General features: G+C 39.8%; 2 protein-coding genes and 1 pseudogene across 4 annotated transcripts in view; 2 read left to right on the top strand and 1 right to left on the bottom strand.

Annotated features, from left to right (window-relative positions):
- Window positions 1-198: 198 nt before the first annotated feature.
- Window positions 199-5,462, top strand: LOC146458670 (uncharacterized; annotated as a pseudogene). The gene is made up of 6 exons (XR_014858165.1): window positions 199-250; window positions 404-520; window positions 773-916; window positions 1,436-1,558; window positions 2,014-2,837; window positions 4,969-5,462. The product of XR_014858165.1 is annotated as an uncharacterized LOC146458670 (transcript).
- LOC146458671 (uncharacterized) lies at window positions 3,042-4,978 on the bottom strand. Its single transcript, XM_085090543.1, has one exon. The coding sequence runs from the start codon at window positions 3,694-3,696 to the stop codon at window positions 3,226-3,228; it is 471 nt and encodes a 156-aa protein (XP_084946669.1). The 5' UTR covers window positions 3,697-4,978; the 3' UTR covers window positions 3,042-3,225.
- Window positions 5,463-14,760: 9,298 nt separating the features above from the next.
- Window positions 14,761-23,100, top strand: part of LOC146458668 (uncharacterized) — a 61,587-nt gene continuing 53,247 nt past the window's right edge. For both annotated transcript variants that reach the window (XM_085090509.1, XM_085090508.1), the window contains exons 1-2: window positions 14,761-14,916; window positions 15,300-15,658. In XM_085090509.1, coding sequence (XP_084946635.1) covers window positions 14,838-14,916; window positions 15,300-15,658 — 438 coding nt within the window. In that variant the 5' untranslated portion in view covers window positions 14,761-14,837. The remainder of the gene's footprint in view (window positions 14,917-15,299; window positions 15,659-23,100) is intronic.

Raw genomic sequence — 23,100 nt, 5'->3', positions numbered from 1 at the left:
TGCTTGTCAAGGTAAAATTCCTCTCTCTTTTCATTTAACATTTTGCGACTTCTAACAGTCTAAGCTAAGAAACGTTGCATCTGTTTATACTTTCTAAGATCTTCTTTTGCCATTAGTCATAAGCTGCGCAGAAGTAATTCGGAATTTGTATAACCATTCTTAAGAAATAAGAGTTTCTTGGTCCGTCCCGGCCCCGAGATGCGCAAAAACGTGCGCGTAGAAGGAAAAGGAAGCACCGTCCTGAAATGTAGTTAGTTGTACAGAAAGGGATGCGGACCGGCGTATTAATGGCTTCTCTGATATTGTAACTATGGAATTCAGTTTAGTCATGTTTGTTAAGACTTAAACAATTCTAGACAGTAAGTAGATGTCCAAGAGTGTATTAAGTTGATTCTTACCGCAGATGTCAACGAGTGTAAGAGCAATCCTTGTCTCAACAATGGCACATGCACTGATCGAGTCAATGGCTTCAACTGCAGTTGTCCACCAGGATTTACAGGGGAAAGATGTGGAACAGCAGGTAACAAGAAAATTAGATGCTATTCTCTATAGATAAATAGTAGAATTTGAACCAAGAGTGTCAGCGTAAATTTCGAGAATTGAAAAACTAAGAACCTTAAATAAATAATTACAGAAAATTGCGTAATATCAGTTTTACAGAAAGGGACGATGCAAGCACTTGCATTCTGAATATTGTTGGTGACTGTGTAATGACCTGGGTTTTTTTTTAATGTCTATGTTGAAGTTGGGAGAATAAATACAAGTCCATAAGGTGGAGTTTATTTAGTACCTTCTGTTATAGATGTCAACGAGTGCAAGAGCAATCCTTGTCTCAACAATGGCACATGCACTGATCGAGTCAATGGCTTCAACTGCAGTTGTCCACCAGGATTTACAGGGGAAAGATGTGAAATAGGTGAAAGCAATTGTAAGTTATTTTATATGACGAGTAAGAAATTTACAGTTTGTTTCTGCGAGTTATAATGATTGCGGATATAAAAGAGTGTGCAAGCAGTTCTTGCCTAAACAATCAAGAAGTTTCACTGACCAAGTTAATAGGGAGCTTGAGGATGTGAGTAAGGGTACAAGATTGAGTACGAGTACGACTTTGCATTTTTTAACCAATTCCGTCCCTAGAAATCTCGCTCCTCAGAAACAGCAAAGCTGTCACATGTGATTATATCATGAAAGCACGCGAAGTAGAATTGAAAATTAATGCTAGTACTTAATCTCGTTCTTCGGTGTACTTAAACCTTAAAGTCCTTAATGATTAAACAGATGCTAACCAGCAGAAGTCTCTGGGGGAAAGATCGACTAGATCAACGAGAAACAAATTAGAAACCATTTCACGTCTTAAAGACCAAAATTCCTTTGGCATAAGGGAAAAAAGCTTATATACAATTAAATTGATTGCAATAAATTTTATATTTTGTAGATTTGTTGGCAAATGAGTGTGATAGCAATCCTTGTCGGAACAATGGAACTTGCAGTTACCGGGTCAATGGATTTAATTGCAGTTGCCCGCAAGGATTTACTGGCGATATCTGTGAATTTTCAGGTTAGAAACAGTAATAACTAAATCAGTGGTTCGATGAATTACTTGTATTTCGGACAAGGTAGCGGAAGTTAGTTGAGCTCAATTCAGAGGTACATTAAACATCAGTATGTGAAGTATGTCAATATGTGCCTTCCCAAAGGGTGTAGTTTCAGTGTCTTTTTAGTGATGAATTATTATTAAGATCGAATATAAGCTTTCAGAAAATACTCTCCCCTCCTTCAAGCTTTATTAGATGTTTTGATGTATAGTATTGATTTCCTGATTTTTTTTCTTGGCAAAACGAACAGAAGATCGCCAAAAAACAAAACAAAACAAAACCGTCAACGACGAAATAACGACAATAACAACAAACCAACGGACAACAACAACAACAACAACAACAAAAACAATGAATCCAACAAAATTGCGCCTTTCGTATACAATGTCATATTTCGTTTGTTTCGCTATTCTGCTAGATTTCATCGCAACATTTACTTGTGACAACACCATGGAAATGTTTGCTGATGGTAGAAGCCTCGGTAAAGATAACGGTAATTGGGGAATCGCGGTTACCTATAGCGTACCAGGAGACACTCGAGTTATTTCAGTGGCAGGGCAGGACTCGGGAGGAGGGTTTGGTATACTCGGTTCCTTCAGCAACGGACTGGTAACCAATGAAAGCTGGAAATGCAGCATCACTTTGTCTCTCGGTTGGAATTCCCCGGATTTCGATGACCAGCAGTGGCCTCTTGCAGTTGTGGTTGCAAATCACGGTGACTCACCTTGGGGATTTATCAATGGTATAGCAAGCAAGGCAAAGTGGATTTGGACCTCTGGCCAATATGATGATGTTATTGTCGAATGAATCTTCGGTAAAAAACTACGAAAGTTAACTTGGCTTTTCCATTTTCGCTAATATTGACCAAACAGTGATCAAAACCAAATAGAGTAAGTTAGTTTAAGAGAATTTTAACAGTAATACTTCAATTTTTGCCTGCTAAAATATGGTTTCACGTTCGGTCCATGATATTCACCTGTCTCATAAGTTGATGCCAAAATTTTTTTAGGAACAACGACGTCAAGCTTTGAATCAAGTAAAATTTTTTAAAGGGCACACTCTCAGTTATCTTAACTAAGATTTCAGGCATTGCAAGTTTGCTGCAGACAGCCGCATGAGTCACCTCAACCGATCGCCCTTCCTACTTTGAATCTTTGCAGTTTCCAAAACGCAATTTTTCCCGTTTTTGCCTAACCCAAAGTTCAAAAAGTGCATTACTTTTGTAGGTTATTTAACAGTTTTGTATTTAGCGTCGGAAGAAAATAAGAGACGTCTACACGAGTAAAATAAGGTAAACTACGTTAATCAACAAAAGCAATCGCTAAATAAATTATTATCTAAGGTCGGAAAGAAGAAAAGAGATGCGGCCATGACGATTAAATGATAGAAATATAACCATGCACACAACAACGACGGTGTGTCATTACGCCGCCATGTTTTCAGCAGTTTCATCTGAAAGCCCGCTGAAAGTTATCGATATACCGTGGGCACACAGAGAACGTTAACCTTTCAGCTTGGACAGCGATGGCATCATTAACATATCATCTGATGGCTACGTAACTTCTTCATAACAAGTACTTGCGGCAAAGCGAATCGAAAGCAAAGAAAAATTTATTTGAGGTCTGAATAATTACCAGCGAAATTTCGTAATGATACGTACCTCGATTGGCTTAAATTCCGCAGGTAAAATCTCTGCAGCATTTCGAAGGTAGTCTCCGATTTTTTTCCTCTTCAAAGACCGCGCAGCTCTTTCGACGTCCCAATAGCTCTTGCGGCTGACATTAAATTTGACCGTGTTCTTTACAGGGTTAACTACAAGGCGACTTTGGGCGACTTCGTCTCTTAGAAGCTGAAGCTCTTGCTGAAGCTGGAAAACTTCAGCTCTCCTCTCTGCCAATTCCGCCGCTTGGCCATTAATGATCTTCACATCTTCCATTTTTTCAGCCCGTAGCTGCTCATTCTCAGCGCGCAGATGGCGAATACGCTGGTCGTACACCTCAAGGAGTGGCAAAGAGATAACAGACTGCTCTACCTCAAAATGCCTCGGTCCACGTTTGTAGAGTACGTTCGGCGCCTTCTCTATCTTAAACTTTGAAAACATTTTCTAGAACATTAAACTTCTTTCTCGACGATCTCTTCTGATTGCGTGAGCGAAATGGTTCTTGTCAAATGACAATAGCGGAATGATTGTTGTCAAGTGCACGCGTCCCTGTAACCATTTACATTAGCATAACTCATTGATCATTCATGACAACAAGAAAACAATGGAGTCAACTAAGCGCGAATTTCAAAGAAGCTCAGTTGCGCTAAAAAAATGTTATAAGTCGGTAACTTTTTATAAGCAATTCGCAGAACAAGCTGAAGGAAGGTCATCGTTAGAATTTCATTCATGTTGGGCACAAGACCCGACAAACGTTGGCGGCACGCGCCTCTACTGTGGAAAGTAAAGGTTATGTCAATTAATGGTTTGTTGACGATTAAGAGACAAAGACGAGAAAACAATGCACAACGGCCATGAAAGCGTTCAAGTTATACATACACTAGTGGAACTACTGCACTGAAAGTGGTTCGTAACTAAATTCCTCAAGAACCCTGTTACAATTTTTGAGATTGACATATGTAATCTCCAATTCATATGTTTGCAAAGAGATCCTTTCAGCTTAAAATCGAATTGGGGGAGTAACAGCGGTAATAGCGCAACAATTGTGTTTTTAAACAACACTAAAGACGCTTTTGTTCTCTTATACTTTTTAATGACAATTTGATCCTCCTAACAGTTTACTGATATTTCGAACATAATTGATAGTGGCGTAACTATATACGGTAGTTCTTCGCTGCAGGTAGGCTTCTTTCCTCTCACAGGCTTTGGCTTTAAAAGCACCTGGCCTATTGCCGATCATTAAACAAACCAGAAAAAAATCCTTATTACTTCTCATAAATTTTCAGTTTCTTATCCGATGACTGGTTCTTGCTTGTAGTTGTTTTGCGCTTTTCCATTTGTATTTTAGAATACAAACGGTTGCCCTTTTAGCGTGCTTCTGAACGTTCCCATTCGCGGGTTTGCGCGAAGAAGAGAAAATAAATTGAAAAGTCGACAGCCCGCACGTCATGTAACAAATTTTCCCTTCCATACCCCGGTAAAATTGTCTTTGTTCTGAGCGACATTTCCCTTGTCCCACCCCCGAGAAGGGTGATATTGTCAACATCTGGTCATCAACGAACATTTTGAATCTCGCGGTCGGAAATTTGCTAAGCGTCGGTTCTTCCAAGCTTTTGTTCTAGAAACAAAAGAGCCTCAAAGCTGCAAACAATAAAAATGCCCATAAAAGGAAGTTAATCCACTGCCATTGTCTACCAAAAATTAAACGCAAAGCTTGATATGTTCTAGCGTAGCCTGGGTAGCAAGCGTTCCCTTAGGAACGAATTTTTCCGCATTCTGGCCTCGCGAAAATCGGGGCAAAAGCAAAAAAGCGGCGGACGGGGTGTAATTTTCGCGCGGCCAGAATGTTGAAAAATTCGTTCGTACGGGAATGCTTGCTACACAGGCTAGTTCAAGAGCGGATCAAAAGCCGACCTCGAAGTGAGCCGAACCTGCCAACGTTTTCAGTTAGGCCAAATCAATAAAATTCGCGTGTTGAGTGAAAAGTCGAACTTATTAAAAAGGAGACCCAACTGCAACAAAAAATAAATAGAAAAGATGGTTGTCAGCGTTCAACAGTTGGTCTTCAGCTGTTTACGGGTGCATCGGTTGTCAAAATCAGACGAATGTCAGTCGAATTTAATTGGCTGAATTGCGTTCGATTCTTGTGAAGAACGGCGTTTGAACTGAGTACTCTTACGAACATAAAACGCAAGGATCCCCATATTTTTTTTTTAATTAATAATAAAAAAGGAAAACCAGCTCCTCCGGTCTGATAACGGCAATATAGTGTGTAAACTTTGTCAGTACTTTTCTTCACAAAATCAAAGGGATAAAACTAAGAAACAAAGAAGTGTCCGAAGTCGTTGGATTTGCTCAACACTACTAATTGTAACCTTTACATGTAAACAGAAGTAAAAACTGAAAAAGATCCTCTTACCAAACACGTTATACATCATATATTATAACGTGTAAACATTAGAATTTACTGCTGTATAACGCTATGCATTATATATTATAACGTGTATACATTACATTTTACTGTTGTATAACGTTATGCATTTTGTAATAACGTGTATGCATTAAATTTTACTGCTGTATTACGTTATGCATTATATAATAACGTGTATACATTATATTTTACTGTTGTATAACGTTATGCATTTTATAATAACGTGTATGCATTAAATTTTACTGCTGTATTACGTTATGCATTATATATTATAACGTGTATACATTATGTTCTACTGCTGTAGAACTGATATGCCACACATTGACATTCAAATCCTAGCAGTATGCAGGATGTTTGTCCCATGAACCTGGTTTAATGGCCAAACTCCTACGTATATTACATATTCACAGATGTATACATTATATTTTACTCCTGTATAACATTATACAACATTATATATTCACAAAAGTATACATTATATTTTACTCTTGTATAACATTATACATTAGATAATCACAAATGTATACATTATACATTATATACAGCTATTTCAATTAACGTTGTCGGATCAAAAGAAAGCTAAAAGACAAGACCGCAATGTTTTGTGGGATGATTTTTTATGAATAATTTCATCAAAATCATCCCTGCACGTGCAGGTCATTGTACTGCTAATTACAACCTATTGTTTTCTCCAGGCATGACTGATTTTGATGAATTTATTCATAAAAATCCCACGTAAACTTTCGGTCTTGTCTTTTAGCTTCATGCTTTGAACCGACAACGTTAGTCGAAATGACTGTATTCACAAATCATTGTATACATTATATTTTACAAAATATTAACGGCAGACTGATCCCAACGGCGGAGGTGACGAGCTTGATAGAACAAACAACAAAAGCTAGAATAACTGAAATATATTTGTTTTAAAAAAACAAAACAAAACAAAAAAAAAAAAAAACAAATTTGCTGATCCAGGTCTACAAGTGATCCGGCACCACTCATTGGTTTGTCGCTGTGGAATTGCAGATTTTATTGTGTTATATTTTACTCCTGTATTACGTTATGCGTTATATATAATAACGTGTAGACATTTTATTTTACTGCTGTATTACGGAATAAATCATTTTAGTGCGATGGTTACAACTTTCGGATTTAACAATACTAGTCTCCAAGTAGCATAATTCCTCAAGCAAACGCTATATGCGCATGCCCCAACATAATTTTTTGCGCTCTCGCCAGAATTTCTTTGGCCCCTTGTTTCTGGATTTTCTGGGTCCGCCCCTGTTTACTAAGATTACAAAGAACAACAACAAAAGACAAAAGGAAAGACGAAAATTTCGTCAAAAGTTATTGGAGCCACTGTTAAGTAAAGTCGACCTTCTCCAACCGCTTAAATTATTTCTAATTTCTTTGCATTGGGTGTGAGTGGGGAGGGGCGAGGTGAACTAATAATCATGAGGGGATTTACCCGCTCGAGGCCGTGACCGAGGGATGCTTACTCCAATCCCTCTGTTAACTTTGGCAAATGTGTTAGGTAGGTTAAAGGACTTATAATTTCTTTCATTTGGCATATTACTAAGAATAACAACAAGATGAGTGAATAATAAACCAAACTGGTTGTAGGGCTGACACTATGGCAACGGGCTTATTTATTTGGGCCAATATTTCAAAAAGGACAACTAGATTTCAGAGCCACAGTTACAATGAGAAAAACTAACGGCTCTTAAAAGTTTAAATTTGAACGTAAACATAAACTATTAATGGTTAACTAGTGTACATGACGTAGGGTATATAACAGTTTATAAGATACATACAGGTCAAAAAGACATATATGCGGTTCTAAGGAAAGATGGTTACCGTGTAGCATGAAAATTTTGCGGGTTCTAATTTTTGCGGATTGGCCTCGATCCGCAAAAATTAGTTCCCACAGGAAAAAAAAAAAAAAAAAAACGCAAAATAAAACGCCGCAAAAATTAACTCCCTTTAGTTAAAATTAGAAACTGCCCTGTTAATAGACTTGTGCCACTAGGGCGATATACATTGGACTTAAACAAGAACATTACCATGATTTCCCATTGGAAATAGCAATTAGAGTAAAGCAATTCATTACATTCTAGGCCCGTAGTAAGGCTAAAACAACTGGGTGGGGGGGGGGGGGGGAGGGAGAGGCACGAAAATTGGTTAAACAAAGCTATACCCCCTCCATCCCCCGTCAGTCACAAAACAGACCGATTGGGGAGTTAAAGATGCAACGAGAACATAGAAAAGGAGTAGATTTAGTAAGCAAAACAATAGCTTTGCACCTGCATCACACTTTTTTTGGTACATTTGCTTGCTGTCACTGTACGCTGATTTCTTCCTTTCTCTTCTTCTTCCCTTGCTTTTTCTTCTTCAAAATCTCTGTTCCTCCCCACCATTAAATTTTTAAACAGTTCTTTCATCTTCCTCGTTCCTGTCTCCTCTTTCTCCTTCTCTCTCCTTTTAACCGTCTCCATGGTAACACGCTGATCCCCGTTAACTCTTCTCTTGGCGCTTAACTTTGCTTTTTTCGCTCTCGTTCTCGCCTTTTCTGTGCTTTGTACAATTCGGGTTTTTTTTCCGCCACCGCCTAACTTGGTCCACCTTTCGTCCTCTGCTTTCTATTTTCTGTTGTTTTAATTTTTTATTTTCGTTCTTCGATTTTTCTAAATTTTTTTTGTTTGTTTCAGCTCCAATTTTAAATGCACAATTGTTTTGTTTTGTCTTAAGTATACCTTAACAGTTTTATTCGAAAGTGGTATTTCGAATCCCATCTGTAAAAAGAAAAGAAGATGTATGTAGGTTAAACCAATAACTTCATTTATTAACAGACAAATATTTTGAGTGTTTAAAGAAATAAACGAAAAGTATATTGAACTCGACTTTGTTCCAAATACACCTTTGCCCTTCATTATCAGGAAATAAATTTTCATTAGCGCGAAAACATCGGTCAATAAAATTAATGTATAATCAGTTTAACAAGGAAATAAACCATTTCAATTTGTGGCAAAGTCATTAAGGAGTTTTGCATTAAAAAGAAATCCATTAAGGCCAATTAGAATAGCGTTTTATCGAAAACAACATTCTTTAGTGCGAATGAAGATTCATTAACCTAGGGTTAACGTTCCATTGCGCGAATAAAATTTCAACTACAAAAGATTTTTAGTTACGTGGTTCCTGACTAATTTCCCAATGGATTTATATGGATCCTTAAATTTAAAACGATGCTAGCGCGCTGTACATGTGCGCACTGTTTTCGCAGTAATGGAGCACAGAGTTCGTCGAAACCGTATCCCAATTGAGCATCGTGAAAGGATAGTCAGGGCGTTTGAAGATCCCTGCGAGAAGAGGAGAAACGTGAACACGATAATTACCAGAAAATGTGCAGCTTGGTTTAGGTTTATGCAGACTTACATATACCACGATGTTTGAATGGGGAGTTGATTGAAGGATAGAGCTAAGACTTGCTTGATTGTTACGCTGACTGTATCTCTGTTGTAATGAATTTTTTTCCTCGTTAAAGAACATTAAGAAGCGTATAATGTTTGTTCATTCTCTTAAAAGCTTGTTATTTCCATTAAATTGAACTGATATTCGCATTAATGAACGTTCTTCTCTATGTTAAAACGCCTTATTGACGACACCGAAAATTAAAACGTTTGTCTATTTCTATACAATGATTACACATTCGCTTTAATGATTTAATTTTTAACACTATTGAAAATGTATTTCCTGATAATGAAGGGCAAAAGGTGTAATTTTGACTCTTTGTATTCAAAGGAAACAAGAAGGTGCGAACTTCTGATACAATTTCGACGCAAAGCGGTCAAAAATACATAGCCTAACGTAGCGTGAATTCAAGTTTCCTCTTTCTACTCCCTTTAAAGGCAATGGTTTTACAAGAAGTCGTGGAGCTAGAAAAAGGATTTTATTTTAGAGAAACATAAATATGAAAACGTCTTTTGAAAACTTGTTTGTAACGGAAGCGCGCAACGATCGAAAACTAAACTTAACTTTTTGGTCGGTAAGATTAACAACTCAAGTTGCAACTAAAAGAATCTAGGATTGATGTTTTCACAATTAGAATTAAAAAATGTCGGTGATTTTCAAGTAATATATCAAACACGAGGAAGAGCGTTTCCTCCGATTTCCAAACACCGAGAAGTAGGTTGGAAAAACGAGGCGCAGCCAAGATTTTTTAACCCATTTCGAGGCGTTTGGAAATAGGAGGAAACACTCTTTCGAACCGGTTTGATATAGCTTCTCAAACTATTGATAATTCTTGGAGAAATTCGAAGCAAAAGTTCACAAAATTTTATGCCAATTAAGATCACAATTCAAACCACCTTCACGGTAGTGATTTGCTTTGTTTTGGCTCGATGAATTTTTTTTTATTAATGAGTTTGAGAAATGGAAAGCAACAATTGGAAAAAGAAAACGATAGCGCATGGAAACAGGATAAGAAAAGAAACCTTTATTTTAATAGGGTAACTCCTTCCGTTTTTGTACAAGGATAAGAAAGGATAAGAAAACTATATCATTCATGAAGGATAAGTGTTGCAAATCTGATCAGTGACAAACCACAGCGCTTATAAACTGTACAGGAGGGAGTGAGAAATCTAACACAAGTTGTTTAAAATTAAACTTCTAGAGTTTTTTTTACCTACCGCTCTCTCCGATTTACGGCGGGTCTTCTTAAGCAATTCACTCACCGCTCATGTCTTTACACAGTTGTTTCACAGCGCGTTTGACTGTAAAAGTGTCCTCCAAAATATAAATGCGGTATGCGTTCCCTGGCAACCGGTTGTGGCATGCGTACATTGATTGCTTTTGTACGGATAACCTCCATCCCCATCCCTTGTGTCACATTTGTCGCAATTAAAATGCACTCTTGTATGATCAATGACTCCAAACGCATAGACGCATCAGCTTCAGTTTGACAAAATACCACGAATTGTGAAATTGTACTAACGAACAAACAACATGTCTCAACAAAATATTAAATGTGAATAAGGGAGAAACGAAGACTCGGAAAAAAATCCGAGTCCCAGACGGGATTTAAACCCACGACCCTCCGTGATCTAGTCGGATGCTCTAACCACTGAGCTACTGGAGACTCTATGGTGAGCAAGGATCAAATTGTGGGTATCGACTGGAACCGTATCGCGCAGATACACAGTCACGTACTGACTACAGCATCGCGCTGTCACATGTGACAGTGCTGTTAGTGAGTTCGTCTTATCTTTAACTCCCTACTTACAAATACAAATCGGTCATAAGGATTTTGGTTCTTATTTCCGATTCACAAGGAAGGAATGCCTTTGTTTTGCTACTGTATGAAAAATAAATGTTAGAGGAGGAAACTGACAGGAAATAAACCAATTATTAAAGGTTATGAAAAGACACTTGCAGCATAAGAATTCAAGATTGATTTTTGCACATTATTTTTTAATTATTTGTTTTTTGACACATTGTTTTTTTACACTTCCAAAAATTCTTGTAGGGGGGGGGGGGGGCTCAATCCCCCCTGCCTCCCCCTGCTAAGGGCATGATAACTTGGGGTAATGGTTATTTTATTTATACACGGTAAATCCTTCAGCAAAGATTATAAAGAGATAAAAGGTAAAATATAACCAAAATCATCTCTAACTAACCTAACTAACCTAAAAAACTATTAACCGCATACTAAAAGCTGCTCTACAAGGATGCCGTGTTAAAACTCATTCAAAACTGTGGTGGTGTAGATTAAATTTAAAATCATGTAAAGATGTTGCTGCACGAAGGCCACTGGATAGGCTGTTCCACAACCCGGCTCAATCGCCTGCATTAGATTGGCACGAATGGGTCATCTGAAGGAACGCACAGACTCAAATCACTGGACTCGAATCGTGCAGCAGACAAGCCATGTTCTAGTGCCGCTTCTACGGCGGCCTGTACAGAAGTTATTTTAATTCTTGAAACTTCAACTGAATAAGAAAGTGTTATTATTATCGACTGAGTCTGTCTCATTGCGTTACAGTAGGGCATAGTTTTGCATTTTAGCAGCCCGCTCCTGGTTAGGTCTCCGCAAAGTTGTATATTACATCTTTCACTCGAAAGTCCCTCTGTATGCCTAACAAAGGCAATTCAAGCATTTATACTGCTTTCTTGTAAAACAGTATACGGTAATACGGGTCGTGGCAAACCGTATTAAGGAACAGTGTTTGGCTGTGCATGGTAGGGGTAGGCTTTTTGTTTTGTTTTGCTCAGACCCTTTGCGCAGTCAGGTATTACAGTGATATGTCTCTAATATGTAAGTAGAGTGAACTGTGACTCAACACACCGTACAATAAAAGTTAAAAACGTTAAGGTTTCTTCCACCTAAATGTTCTACTGCTTGATCAGAACGTCGTAAAAATTAGTTCCCATCAGAGATTTCAGTCATTTCGAACCGCAAATGTTGTTCCCGCAAACCACAAAAAATCGCCAATCCGCAAAATAAAACTCCCGCAAAATTTTCGTGTTACACAGTAGGCGTTCTTGACATCTTCAGCTATAAGGTACTACTGTCTATTTAGTTTAGAGTTATGATGTTTGCACCCTCTTAAGTTAAGTTCAGTTAAGTTCTCCCAAAACAAGATTAATGAGGGTTTCTTGAAGGAATGCACTCATCCGCTTACTCCACGGCCTTCGCGTCGACCCGTAAAGTTGCGAAACAGCAATGATCTTACAAACAAACTGAGACAAGCTCTATATGACGAATCAGAGCCAACAAACCCCATCAGGAGACAGGTATATCGGAGGAAAATGTCCATGCAAGGCTGAATGATTGTCCGAAAAATAAACAGTTTTCCGAGAAGCAAACCTCCGAGAACAACTGTGAAACTTTTAGGATAATCCACTTTAATCCGAGGGCATTATCTCCTGCCGGATATGCCAGCAATACCGAAAGGGCTTCTTTTACAGAATCATTGCTTTACTTTGGAAAAAAACAGCTAGTGATGGCCTCTGCGTGATTGCAGCTAACTAAATGCAAGCTAATTAGTTTACTAGTTGTTTCTTTGTTTTCTCGATGAAAAAGTTGGAGCCACTGTTATCAAATCGGACGGCTATTATAAACAGTCTGATTACCAAAGTCCCATACTGTATCACATGCCGTGTTTAGTCCAGTGACAACGCGCGTAAATAATCAGTGGGTTATATTTCCCGATAAAACGCTTCTCCTTGTTTTAAACATAACAATAGTAGAGTTGCCCAAACAGCTTCTACTTTCTTGTAATTTTCACTCACGTGGCCTAAGGGCATTATCTCCCGCCGGATATGCTTGCAATCCCGAAAGGACCTACTTTACTGAATCATTACTTTACTGTGGAAAAGACAAACAGCCAGTGACTGCTTCAGCGTGATTGCAGCCAAATAAACCAGCAAGCTAACTAGTTTACCAATTGTTTCTTTGTTTTTCTCGTCGAAAATTTTGTGGCGACTGTTATCAAATCGGAAGACTGGTTGTCGTCTGATAGCCAAAGTCCCATTGGGTACCACGTGACGGGTTTTGCACAACCAAACGCGCGGAGGTTGATCGGTGGGTTACAACTCCAGAAAAAAGCAGTTGTCCTCACTATAAACATAACATAAGGAGAGTTTCCAAAAGAGTGTCTACTTTCTTTTAATATTCACTTACATAGCCCTTTTACTTTTTCTTTGAAAAATACAGGTCAAAGTTGTCACTTGCCGATCAAGTTTTCTCACAGCTACGTTTAATCAAAACTGATTTCACTTTCCTTTTCGTCCTTCAAGGGGGTTTGCATAACCAAGGAACCGTTTTTTTCCGTTTCCAAACAAAAAAACCTAGCGACAATCGTTCGTGAATACAAGTTCTTAATTGTTGCTAGCATACTCTACTTTCACCTATTTTAAGCACAAAAAAATGCAAGTGATCAAATGACAAATAACAAACGACCACAAAAAGTCAACAAATCACAGATTAAATGGCTTAACACTTGGACCAGCACGCAAGCTTTCGCAAGCATGCACGCTTTTCATCACAATAGAGGGGAGGGATAAGAGGGGAAGGGGGGTAACATAAGGGAAACTGTTTGTATGAAAAATTGAAGACCTCTGATTCTCAATGTTAAAAATGCCGGAACAATAGGAAGTCTTTCAATGAACAAAAATGAATTGTTTGGCTTTTAATAATTATCGATAAGTACTCTAATATACGTTGCAGTATTATAAAACAAATATAGCACTCAGTCTCATCAAACATGAACCATTAGAAACTTCACACGGTGATCTTCATGGATATAAACGCCCGGGGTGAATGTCTAGATGTTCCTTCAATTTTAAGTTATGCTAAGGAGTTGGTCACTGCTGGGCATGTAGGTTTAAAAAGGCATCTTTATTTTGAATTCCATCCACCTACTTTCACCAGCCGAAAGTTATTATCCCTTCAAATAATTTGTCTAATCCTATTCCTTTCCTTTTTTAATTATATTGCTAGTCAGAAATCCCATTCAAGCAACCATTGTAAATACTCGACTGTCCAAATTACCAATTAATTTGGACAGCTCATTCTCGACAAAATCAGCATTATTTACCCTTAACATTTTCCCCTTAAATAATACCCAATATAATTAATAGGTAATACGACTACATGCTTGTCCAATTTGGAAATAATTGGATTAAAAAAATTCCTCGGACTGCCAAATTAGTACATATACTAATTATAGTTTCCTATGGATTATTTATTTGCACTGAAAATAATGATAACTGAACTATTATGTAAATAAATTGTACAACAATATTTTTTGGGTAAAGGATGATCGTTCTTATTGCTGGAATTTTGATAAGTTAACTGCAGCTGAGAATTTCCTGAAAATAATAAAATTAAATAATTAAAAAAAAATGAATAAAACAGATGTTGGAGGGGAACGTCCGAGGGTTAAACAGGTATTTAACAAATATTTAACTAAAAGGAGCCTTTTAAATCTGACGTGTAAGGGTTACATCTTAACCTCTAAAACAGGATTTCCATTGGAAAAACACTTCAAATCGACTCAGAATAATACATCCTTGAGCAGATAAATATGATGATCACGAAAACGTGTTGCATTTAACATTCACTGCATGAAGGTTTTCCTTCAGCTGAGGCAAGATGTCTGACGAGCGCCATCTCCCCCTGCACCTGGGCTTTGTGTTATTTACAGTTGTCCTGCTAATTGGAGAAAGTGAAGGTAACTGCAAAACCCCCATTCGTTTTAATTTTGACTTTTTCTAGGTATGTCATCATTTTTTTCTCTTAATTGTAGCGCAAAGAGTAACAACGATTTGGGTGTGGGGCGGAAGTAGATCGCTGTGGAAGTAACTAGATAAAAGAGAATTTGCGGAGGCAGTTTAAAATCTTTAAACCTTTTTTGAAAGCAAATATTGCACTTTTTAAAATTAATAGTCACCTGCATACCTTTCTTAACGTCTTGAATTCATTTGAACAGCAATTCTTGGTTGGGTGCTCATGGATGGACTATTTAGTCAAGCAAAATAGTTTTGTGGATTAATTTACTGACGAACAAAAAGTCTTCAGTCTTAGCCAGTCTTTGTATATTATCTCCTTTCATAGCCGCCAGTTTTAAGGCCGGAAAAGACAACGTAACAACATCCAGTCCAGGACTGTTCGCTTGCAAGAAAATATCGTTTTCGCAACCTTTCAATGGCGGAAAGAAAGTGAAAGTGTTTGCCTCATTTGGTCATTCGGTGGAAAGAAGCCCAACTCGTGGTAACGGTGCAGCTATTTGGGTTGAATCAGAAGATCAAAATCAATTCACCACCTGTGTTTCTGAATACGGTGAAGGTTCTAATGGAACAGCGGAGGTGAATTGGATTGCTGTCCAATCCGTTCCTTCTGGGACTCAAATAGGAACTGCTGACTTGGATTCTTGGACTACTGGGACACAATGCAAAAGGATCGACTTCCCACAGGTTAGCATAATTAGTATTTATATTAGTATTTATTTCATGAAATTTCGATTAGCAAAAAAGAAGTAGAAAAACCTCTTCCTGCTGGCTTCATTTGTAATCAGAGTTCTATGTTTCAAATAGGATCTTAAAAGTAACGGCTTTTCGCTTCTGTTATCAACTTAAGCCAGCTTTAGAAAAAGAAACCGTCGGTCAATTCAGACAATTTCCTTTCCTTGCGAAAGTTAGACGGACAGTATTTTCAGCCTTATTTGCCAAAATGAGTGGGTAGATAGATGGGTGAGTGAGTGAGTTTGTGGGTGAGTGAGTGGGTGAGTGAGTCAGCGATAGTGATACTGATAGGGTATCTTTATTGCGCCTTACTCTCCAAAGGGAGATATTGGTCTAGAATAATTGATATGAAAACAGTGAAACAATTCATTATTTACATGCTGACTCGAGGAACTCTTTTCTCCTCTGGAACATTAAATTACTACATTTAACTACTATTTTAGTAGTATTTTCCTTTAATTAGTAGATAATTAATTCTGTCTTCATCACTTAAGTTGGCGATGACAGGATAATTTTTGGAAATGAGAGAATGGAGTTGTTAGCCCAAAACGCCCATGAAGCGACAAAAATCCAACAAAGAACTGTTTTATTCGCTCTACAGCGATCAGTAGTTTTACATTCTCTCCGATTCTCTCTTCAGGCTAGTGCCAGTCCTTTTCGGTAAACTTCGTAACTAGTTCCAGTTCTCTACATTACTCCCGCCAAAAAGAATGTTGTCCTCAACATTAGGTAGCGAATCAAATGTCACTGACTGTTGTACATGAGTTCTCTGTGTTCTTATTTGTCATCCAAGAGTGAACATATTTAAATTAGTTGATCAGGCCAGGCCCCAGTTGTTCAAAGGCCGGATAACTTTATCCAGTGGATAAGTCACTATCCGACAGTTTCAATCTGTGCAAAGATTTCAGTATTTCATCGTGTACAAGCGAATATGCACACTCTAAGCACAGTCTAGTTTAGGAGTGGACGAAAACCTTGGACAACGTTTAACGTGAAGCATATTTTAGACCCCGAATAGTGCCTTATCCAGCGGATAAAGTTATCCGGCCTTTGAACAACTGGGGCCAGAACAATAACTTTTGTCACCCTCGAGTGTCGGTCTCCTACTGCAGCATAACACAAAAATCATTATATCTACATCATCTCATACTCTATACAAAGAACTTTCCGTAAAAAAAACGATCTTCGAAACGGGATTACACCCCTTGAATACTCTCCTTGAACATAGGCCAAAATAGTCATAATATAACGCGATTTATAAAGGGACATTAATTACTTAGTGTTATCTCAAAATGAACGTGACTCCAACAGATACAAATCAGTTCAATTGTTCCTTTCCAAGTAGCTATCAATAGCACCAGGGCACACGGGGCAACGGTTGGGCTGGTGCAGGAAGGTAGACAAAGCAACTGCAAGGCTTATGGGTAGATTGTAACATCCATGGTACTGTATATGGCACTGTAAACGGTTGCCATACAAACTGCTCTGGATGTAATGCTATAATACCTTGAATTCCAGCTGTGTTGCAAGGTTGAAAGGAAGGCTGTCCCAGTGTATCATATGTCATTCTAAGGGGTGGTCTGCTATTTCGTTGCGACTGCCTTGGAGGTGCTTTATCTATAGCATCATCGAAAATCACCTCCGGTTGTGCTAGGCCTTCCATATCATGCTCTGAGTCAAGGTCATCAGCCTGATGAGGATCGACATCCTGTTTTGCTAACCCTGCGGCAGATCCAGTGTTATCTTCTTCATGATAGCTTGTAGACCCGTAGAATTCTTGAAGCTGATTTGGTGTTAAACTAGGAACGTCCTCATCAGTGGCACCAAAAATTTCCTCTTGTGGGATCACTCGCTTGCTGGTGCTCCTGGATGTTCGTTGGCTACTTTTCAATGGTTTAGTTTCACTTTCAACAGGTAAGTAAGAGCATGGAAATAGGAGGTTGCGATGCAGAACTCTGGATCTTCCATCCCCATTCTCCGGCTTTTCTTCATAAACTGGCGTATCTTTTATCTTACGAGTTACAACATAAATTTGTTGTTCCCAGTAAGGGCGTAATATGCCTGGGCCACCTCGCTCGTTCATATTCCTCACTAGCACGTGATCTCCTTCGTAAAGGGCAATATTTCTCACTCTCTTGTCATACTGCTGTTTACCGGTTTCTGCACTTTTCTTTGCATGAGCAGACGTCAAGTCATAAGCTTCTTTCATCGCTTGTCTCCATTTCCTAACATATTCCGGAAATGTCGAGAATCCTACTGGAGGCTTCAGGCCAAACATTAGATCGATGGGGAGTCGTGGGTTTCTCCCAAATAGTAGATAGAACGGTGAGAAGGCAGAGGAGTCGTGACGGGTACAGTTATAGGCGTGGACTACCTTATTAAGGTGGTCACGCCAGCGGGATTTCTGTTTCTCAGGTAGTGCTCGCAGCATTGACAAGAGTGTCCGGTTGAACCTCTCAACCTGCCCATTCCCCTGAGGGTGATAGAGTGTTGTTCGCGAATGTTTGATACCATTAAGTTTCTCGAGATTGTAAAAAACCTTGTTTTCGAATTCACTTCCTTGATCATGATGAATGGTCTCCGGGAATCCAAATCTCATGATAAAGTCATTATACAGCCTATCAGCAGCAGTCTTAGCTGATTTGTCAAGTGTGGCATACGCTTGGGCAAATCTCGTGAAGTGGTCCATGATCACCAGTATATATTGATATCCACCAGAGCTTGGTTCGAGATGGACAAAATCTATGGATACCAGTTGAAAAGGTGCTGTAGAAGTGATGGGCTGAAGTGATGCATTAATGTGGGTTGTAGGCTTTCGTTGTTTCAGGCACCGGCACACTTTTGTGACATAATGAGTGATGTCTGCCCGCATAAAAGGCCAATAGAATCGCTGTCTGGCTAGTTCGATAACTCTATCTGCTCCCAAATGTCCCATATTCTCATGCAGTTCCTCATAAACTCTTTTGTGGTACTTCCTGGGCAACACCATTTGATTTCTAGATCCAGACTTGTGATAGAGAATTCCATCTTCAGCAACGAAGAGGTTGTTCCACTCGTCGTACCATAGCAGGCTCCTTCTGTCTCTCCTGGTAGATGGGACGCCTCCTGATTTGCATGAAATGTAAAGCACAAGCAATTGTTGGGTCCTCCTGTTGGGCAGCTACAATTTCAAAAGTGGGCAAAGTTGCTACGTCTTCACAGTCTTCCTTTAACCGATCAGGTACCGCCGCGAGGGAGGACAACCAGGCAGTTTGACCAGAGTTTGTTTCATGAATTGATGATTAAACAGCATTCAATACATCCTGACTGACTAATTCTGAGCAACCTTCCATGTATTCCTCAAAACTAAGTGGCACGCGCGACAGGGTATCAGCATCTGCATTCGCTTTGCCTGGTCGATATCTGATTTCAAAGTGGAAATCAGCAAGTTCACTCACCCATCGCAGACCCGTTGCATTAAGTTTCGCTGATGTGAGGATGTAGGTCATGGGATTATTGTCGGTGAAAACAGTAAACTTGGGAGCGTAGTACAAGTATTCGCGGAACTGGTCAGTAATTGCCCACTTCAGGGCCAGAAACTCCAGCTTACCTGCGAGGAGGTGGTAGTTCCTTTCAGCTGGTGACAATGCTCGTGAAGCATAAGCAATTACTCTCATGACGTCATTCTGTTTCTGGTACAACACTGCTCCTAGGCCCTCTCCACTTGCATCAGTATAAAGAGTAAATTCTTTCGAGAAATTCGGGTAGGCCATGATAGGTGGACTACTGAGGTGTCCCACGAGCTCCTCCAGGGCTGCTTGCTGTTTACTTTCCCAGCAAACTGGTGTCTGAGGATAGCTGCCCATTCTTTCCGGTGGTTGTTAGCAGGTCATATATTGGTCTTGCAACCTTTGCAAAGTTCTTGATGTATCGACGGTAGTAACTGAGTATTCCAGCAAGCTGTCTTACTTCACCAACACTTTTTGGCCTTGCTTCCCTTAGCTTCTCGATGGCTCTAACACTTCCTGGATCCGTTCGATAACCATCACCAGACACAATCCTCCCCAGGAAACAGACCTCTCGCTTAAACAGACTAATTTACTTTAGGCTTTAACCTCACTCCATGCTGACGCAGCTACCTTACCACTGCTCTCAGGTGCTCAACATGCTCTTCAAAAGTCCTACTAAACACAATTATGTCGTCAAGGTATGGAATGGCCACCTTATCTCTCAGTTCACCCAGACACTGCTCCATAAACCGCTGGAAATTTGCAGGCGCATTCATTAATCCAAATGGTATCCTTATCCACTCATAGAGTCCCCATGGTGTGATGAATACTGTGGCTGCTCTACTTCCTTCACTCACAAATCCCTGGTGATATGATTTACCCTGATCTAGTACGCTGAACCAGGTGTTCCCACCCAGACTGTCCAGGGTTTCTTGGACTCTTGGGATAGGATGTCTATCAGCAACCGTCCTACGATTTAGTTCTCTATAATCAATGCACAGCCTTAGGGTCCCATCCTTCTTGCGGACACAAACAACTGGAGACGAATAAGGTGATTTGGATTCAGCAACGAAATTCTGGTTCATCAGGTCCTTACTGTACTGTTTCACCTCCGGGTACAACGGTCTCGGAACTGATGTGTACTTCTTTTGGACTGGGCGGTGATCACTCAGATTAATTTCCATCTCTAGGCCAGATTTACAACCGATATCTTCTTCAGATGATGCAAATGACTCAAACTCTTCCCTTAGCATTGCCTCAGCCACAATACGCTTGTCTTGGTCCAAAACACTGAGATCAACTGCTGGGAGAGGGTTTTCACTGACTTTGTTCTGCCGGCTGGGGAAAGTCTTCTTTAGAGCTCCCTGATCTTGATTCTTCTCAGGAGATTCGTGGCTACATGTATTCTGGGTGCTTACCTCACTTAGCTTTACATCTGCTGCTGTAACTGATTTAACAGCTTGAAGAACTCCCAGGGGTGTACGGTTCCTAAGCACAATGTCATGATCTGTTCTATTATGTACAGCAACTTGCACCTTAGATGTTTTTCCAGGTTTGATATTCAGCAGAGTTTCATTGACTTCCAAACCATCCGGCCACTGCGCTAGTGTATCTGGCTCAAATAACACAGGGGTAAGCCTTTCCACAGGTCCTGTATTTGCACGACAAGTAAAATGAACAGTCTTATCCTTAGGAATTATCACATCTTTCCTTGCAGACTTTACTGAGGTTGAACTCTGAATGAAGTTGACAAGAGCATCAAGGTTTTTCTTGTCCTTTCCTGGAAAACTCCTATACACTGTTGGCACTGGATTCTGATCCTGGCTCATTAACTCTTCAATAACATTATATCCTAAAATAGGACAGTCCAATTTCTCTGACGTTACCAAGAAGGGCACTACCATTTCCTCTTGGTTGCTGTCTCTACTAGAAGGGGTTAACCTTAGTCTGACTTCCACCCACCCAATGTAAGGGATCTTGGTCCCATTCACTGCTGTCAAATTCAAGTTCGTGTCCAAGAGTTCTGACAACTGCTTGATACCTTTGCTCCCTAGATGCTGCTGAATTGCTTCCAATGAAATAATCGATACTTGGGCGCCAGTGTCCCATAATAATTCAAACTCACAATCATTGAGTAGGCACTTTACTATACACTTCTTACCAACAAGGCCAATGACTTTCGCTTGCTCTCTGGGAGTTAAGAGACTCACACAAGTGGGGTCTCTGAACTCTTTCGAGTCACGGCTACTTAAATGACCAATCGCCTGGCATAACAATCTGTGGTCCTTCCAGTGCGCTCCTTGACATTCCACAGAACAATACCACACACTCTGGCACTGGCTGCATCCCTTAAGTTGCTCATGCTCTCCTCCTCTCTTACAGCAATGATTACATTGGTGAGACTTTGATGGATTTACAACTGCTTGTTGTCTCGCGCAAACAGCCGTCTCCCGTTTAACGACTTCCGGCACCCGCTTGCAAAATGAGAATCGCTGCCACACCTGAAGCAGTGGTTGCAATATTCTTTCTTCTTTTCAAAACAACCTGAACACAGAGGCGGTCTTCTGGGCCCTTTTCCAGAAGATATACTGTTGGTGCTGTCTCTCTTTCTAACTTCTCCTCTCAATGCCTCAACCTCTGATTTAATTGCATTAATAGCTGCTAAAAAGCCGCTCTGCGGGAGGCTTTCCTTGGGTACTTTCTTTTCCTTGGATGAATCAGACACTGAAGCTACTGATGCTGCTGGGGATTTGGATTTGCTGTTATTTTTCAGCTTCTTGTCTCTTTCTTTCTCTGCTGAAGCTGCCACACTCATCTGTTGTATCAACACCTCATATGTTACGCTTGGATCCTTTAGGAATGGGCGGATCTTAAACCCGAATGATTTCGTCCTGCAAACCAGTTTCTACCGATCGAAGGAAAAGATGTTGTATGTGCACAGGGTCATACTGGAGACATGTGTCATCATCCTTGTCACTACATGCAAACAGGATTTGCTGCCTGAGATCCAAAGCATTCATCAAAAATGTCTGGGGTGATTCCTTCCTTGACATATTGATGATAGGACTTGATAGAGCTCTGATGTGTTCTTTACACCATAGTGGCTACGGAGGATTTTCTTTAATCGATCCAATGTCAAATCTTTTTAAGTTTCGAGATAGCTCCTAAGTACCAATCCAGGTGTGATAGAACGGATAACACCATCAACAATTTCATTCTCAGAATAACCTTGTGCCAACCAAGTTTGAATCTGGCGTGCTAGCGATGAGAAACTGATTTTATCCTTTTGCTCGGGCTCTCCGATCTGTCCATTAACCTTAAACTGTCTGCGTAAAGCGCTAGTTGACAACAGTTTATGAACCAGATCTTCCTTTGATAATGTGGGGGGTTTGGAATCTCTAAGAACTGCCTTTTCGCCCTTTCCTTCGCCCTTGATGCCAGAGGAAGGCTTTTCCGTCAATAACTTTTTCACGTCTTCGAGATAGGGCACGATTTCCTCTTCCTTTAGTTTTCCAAGTTCTTCTTCTAACCTCTGTGCGACATGTTTAGCCACCGCGAGTTTCGACTTGTCTTCGTGTTCGACCTTGAAAAATTTGGCAATTCGTTCCAGCGAGCTCCAATCTGCGGCGTAAATTCGGGACTGTACTTCCAATTGAAGTTCCTCTGTCATTTTACTAATCAACATGGTTTCTTCATTTCGTCTATGGTGGTAAACGGAACCACGTGGTCGTAGCGAGCACAACAACAAACTTCAAAAACATGCCACAATCGGTCGCCACAAGCGGTTCTCTTGGTGTTTCATTTTCGTCGAGTCACTCTCCTGGCAGGGTCGCCAAATTTGTTAGCCCAAAACGCCCATGAAGCGACAAAAATCCAACAAAGAACCGTTTCATTCGCTCTACAGCG

Source organism: Pavona decussata, unplaced genomic scaffold (genome assembly GCF_977016875.1).
Source record: "Pavona decussata unplaced genomic scaffold, jaPavDecu1.1 SCAFFOLD_232, whole genome shotgun sequence".
NCBI lineage: Eukaryota > Metazoa > Cnidaria > Anthozoa > Scleractinia > Agariciidae > Pavona > Pavona decussata.
This window is presented reverse-complemented; position numbering and strand designations above follow the sequence as displayed.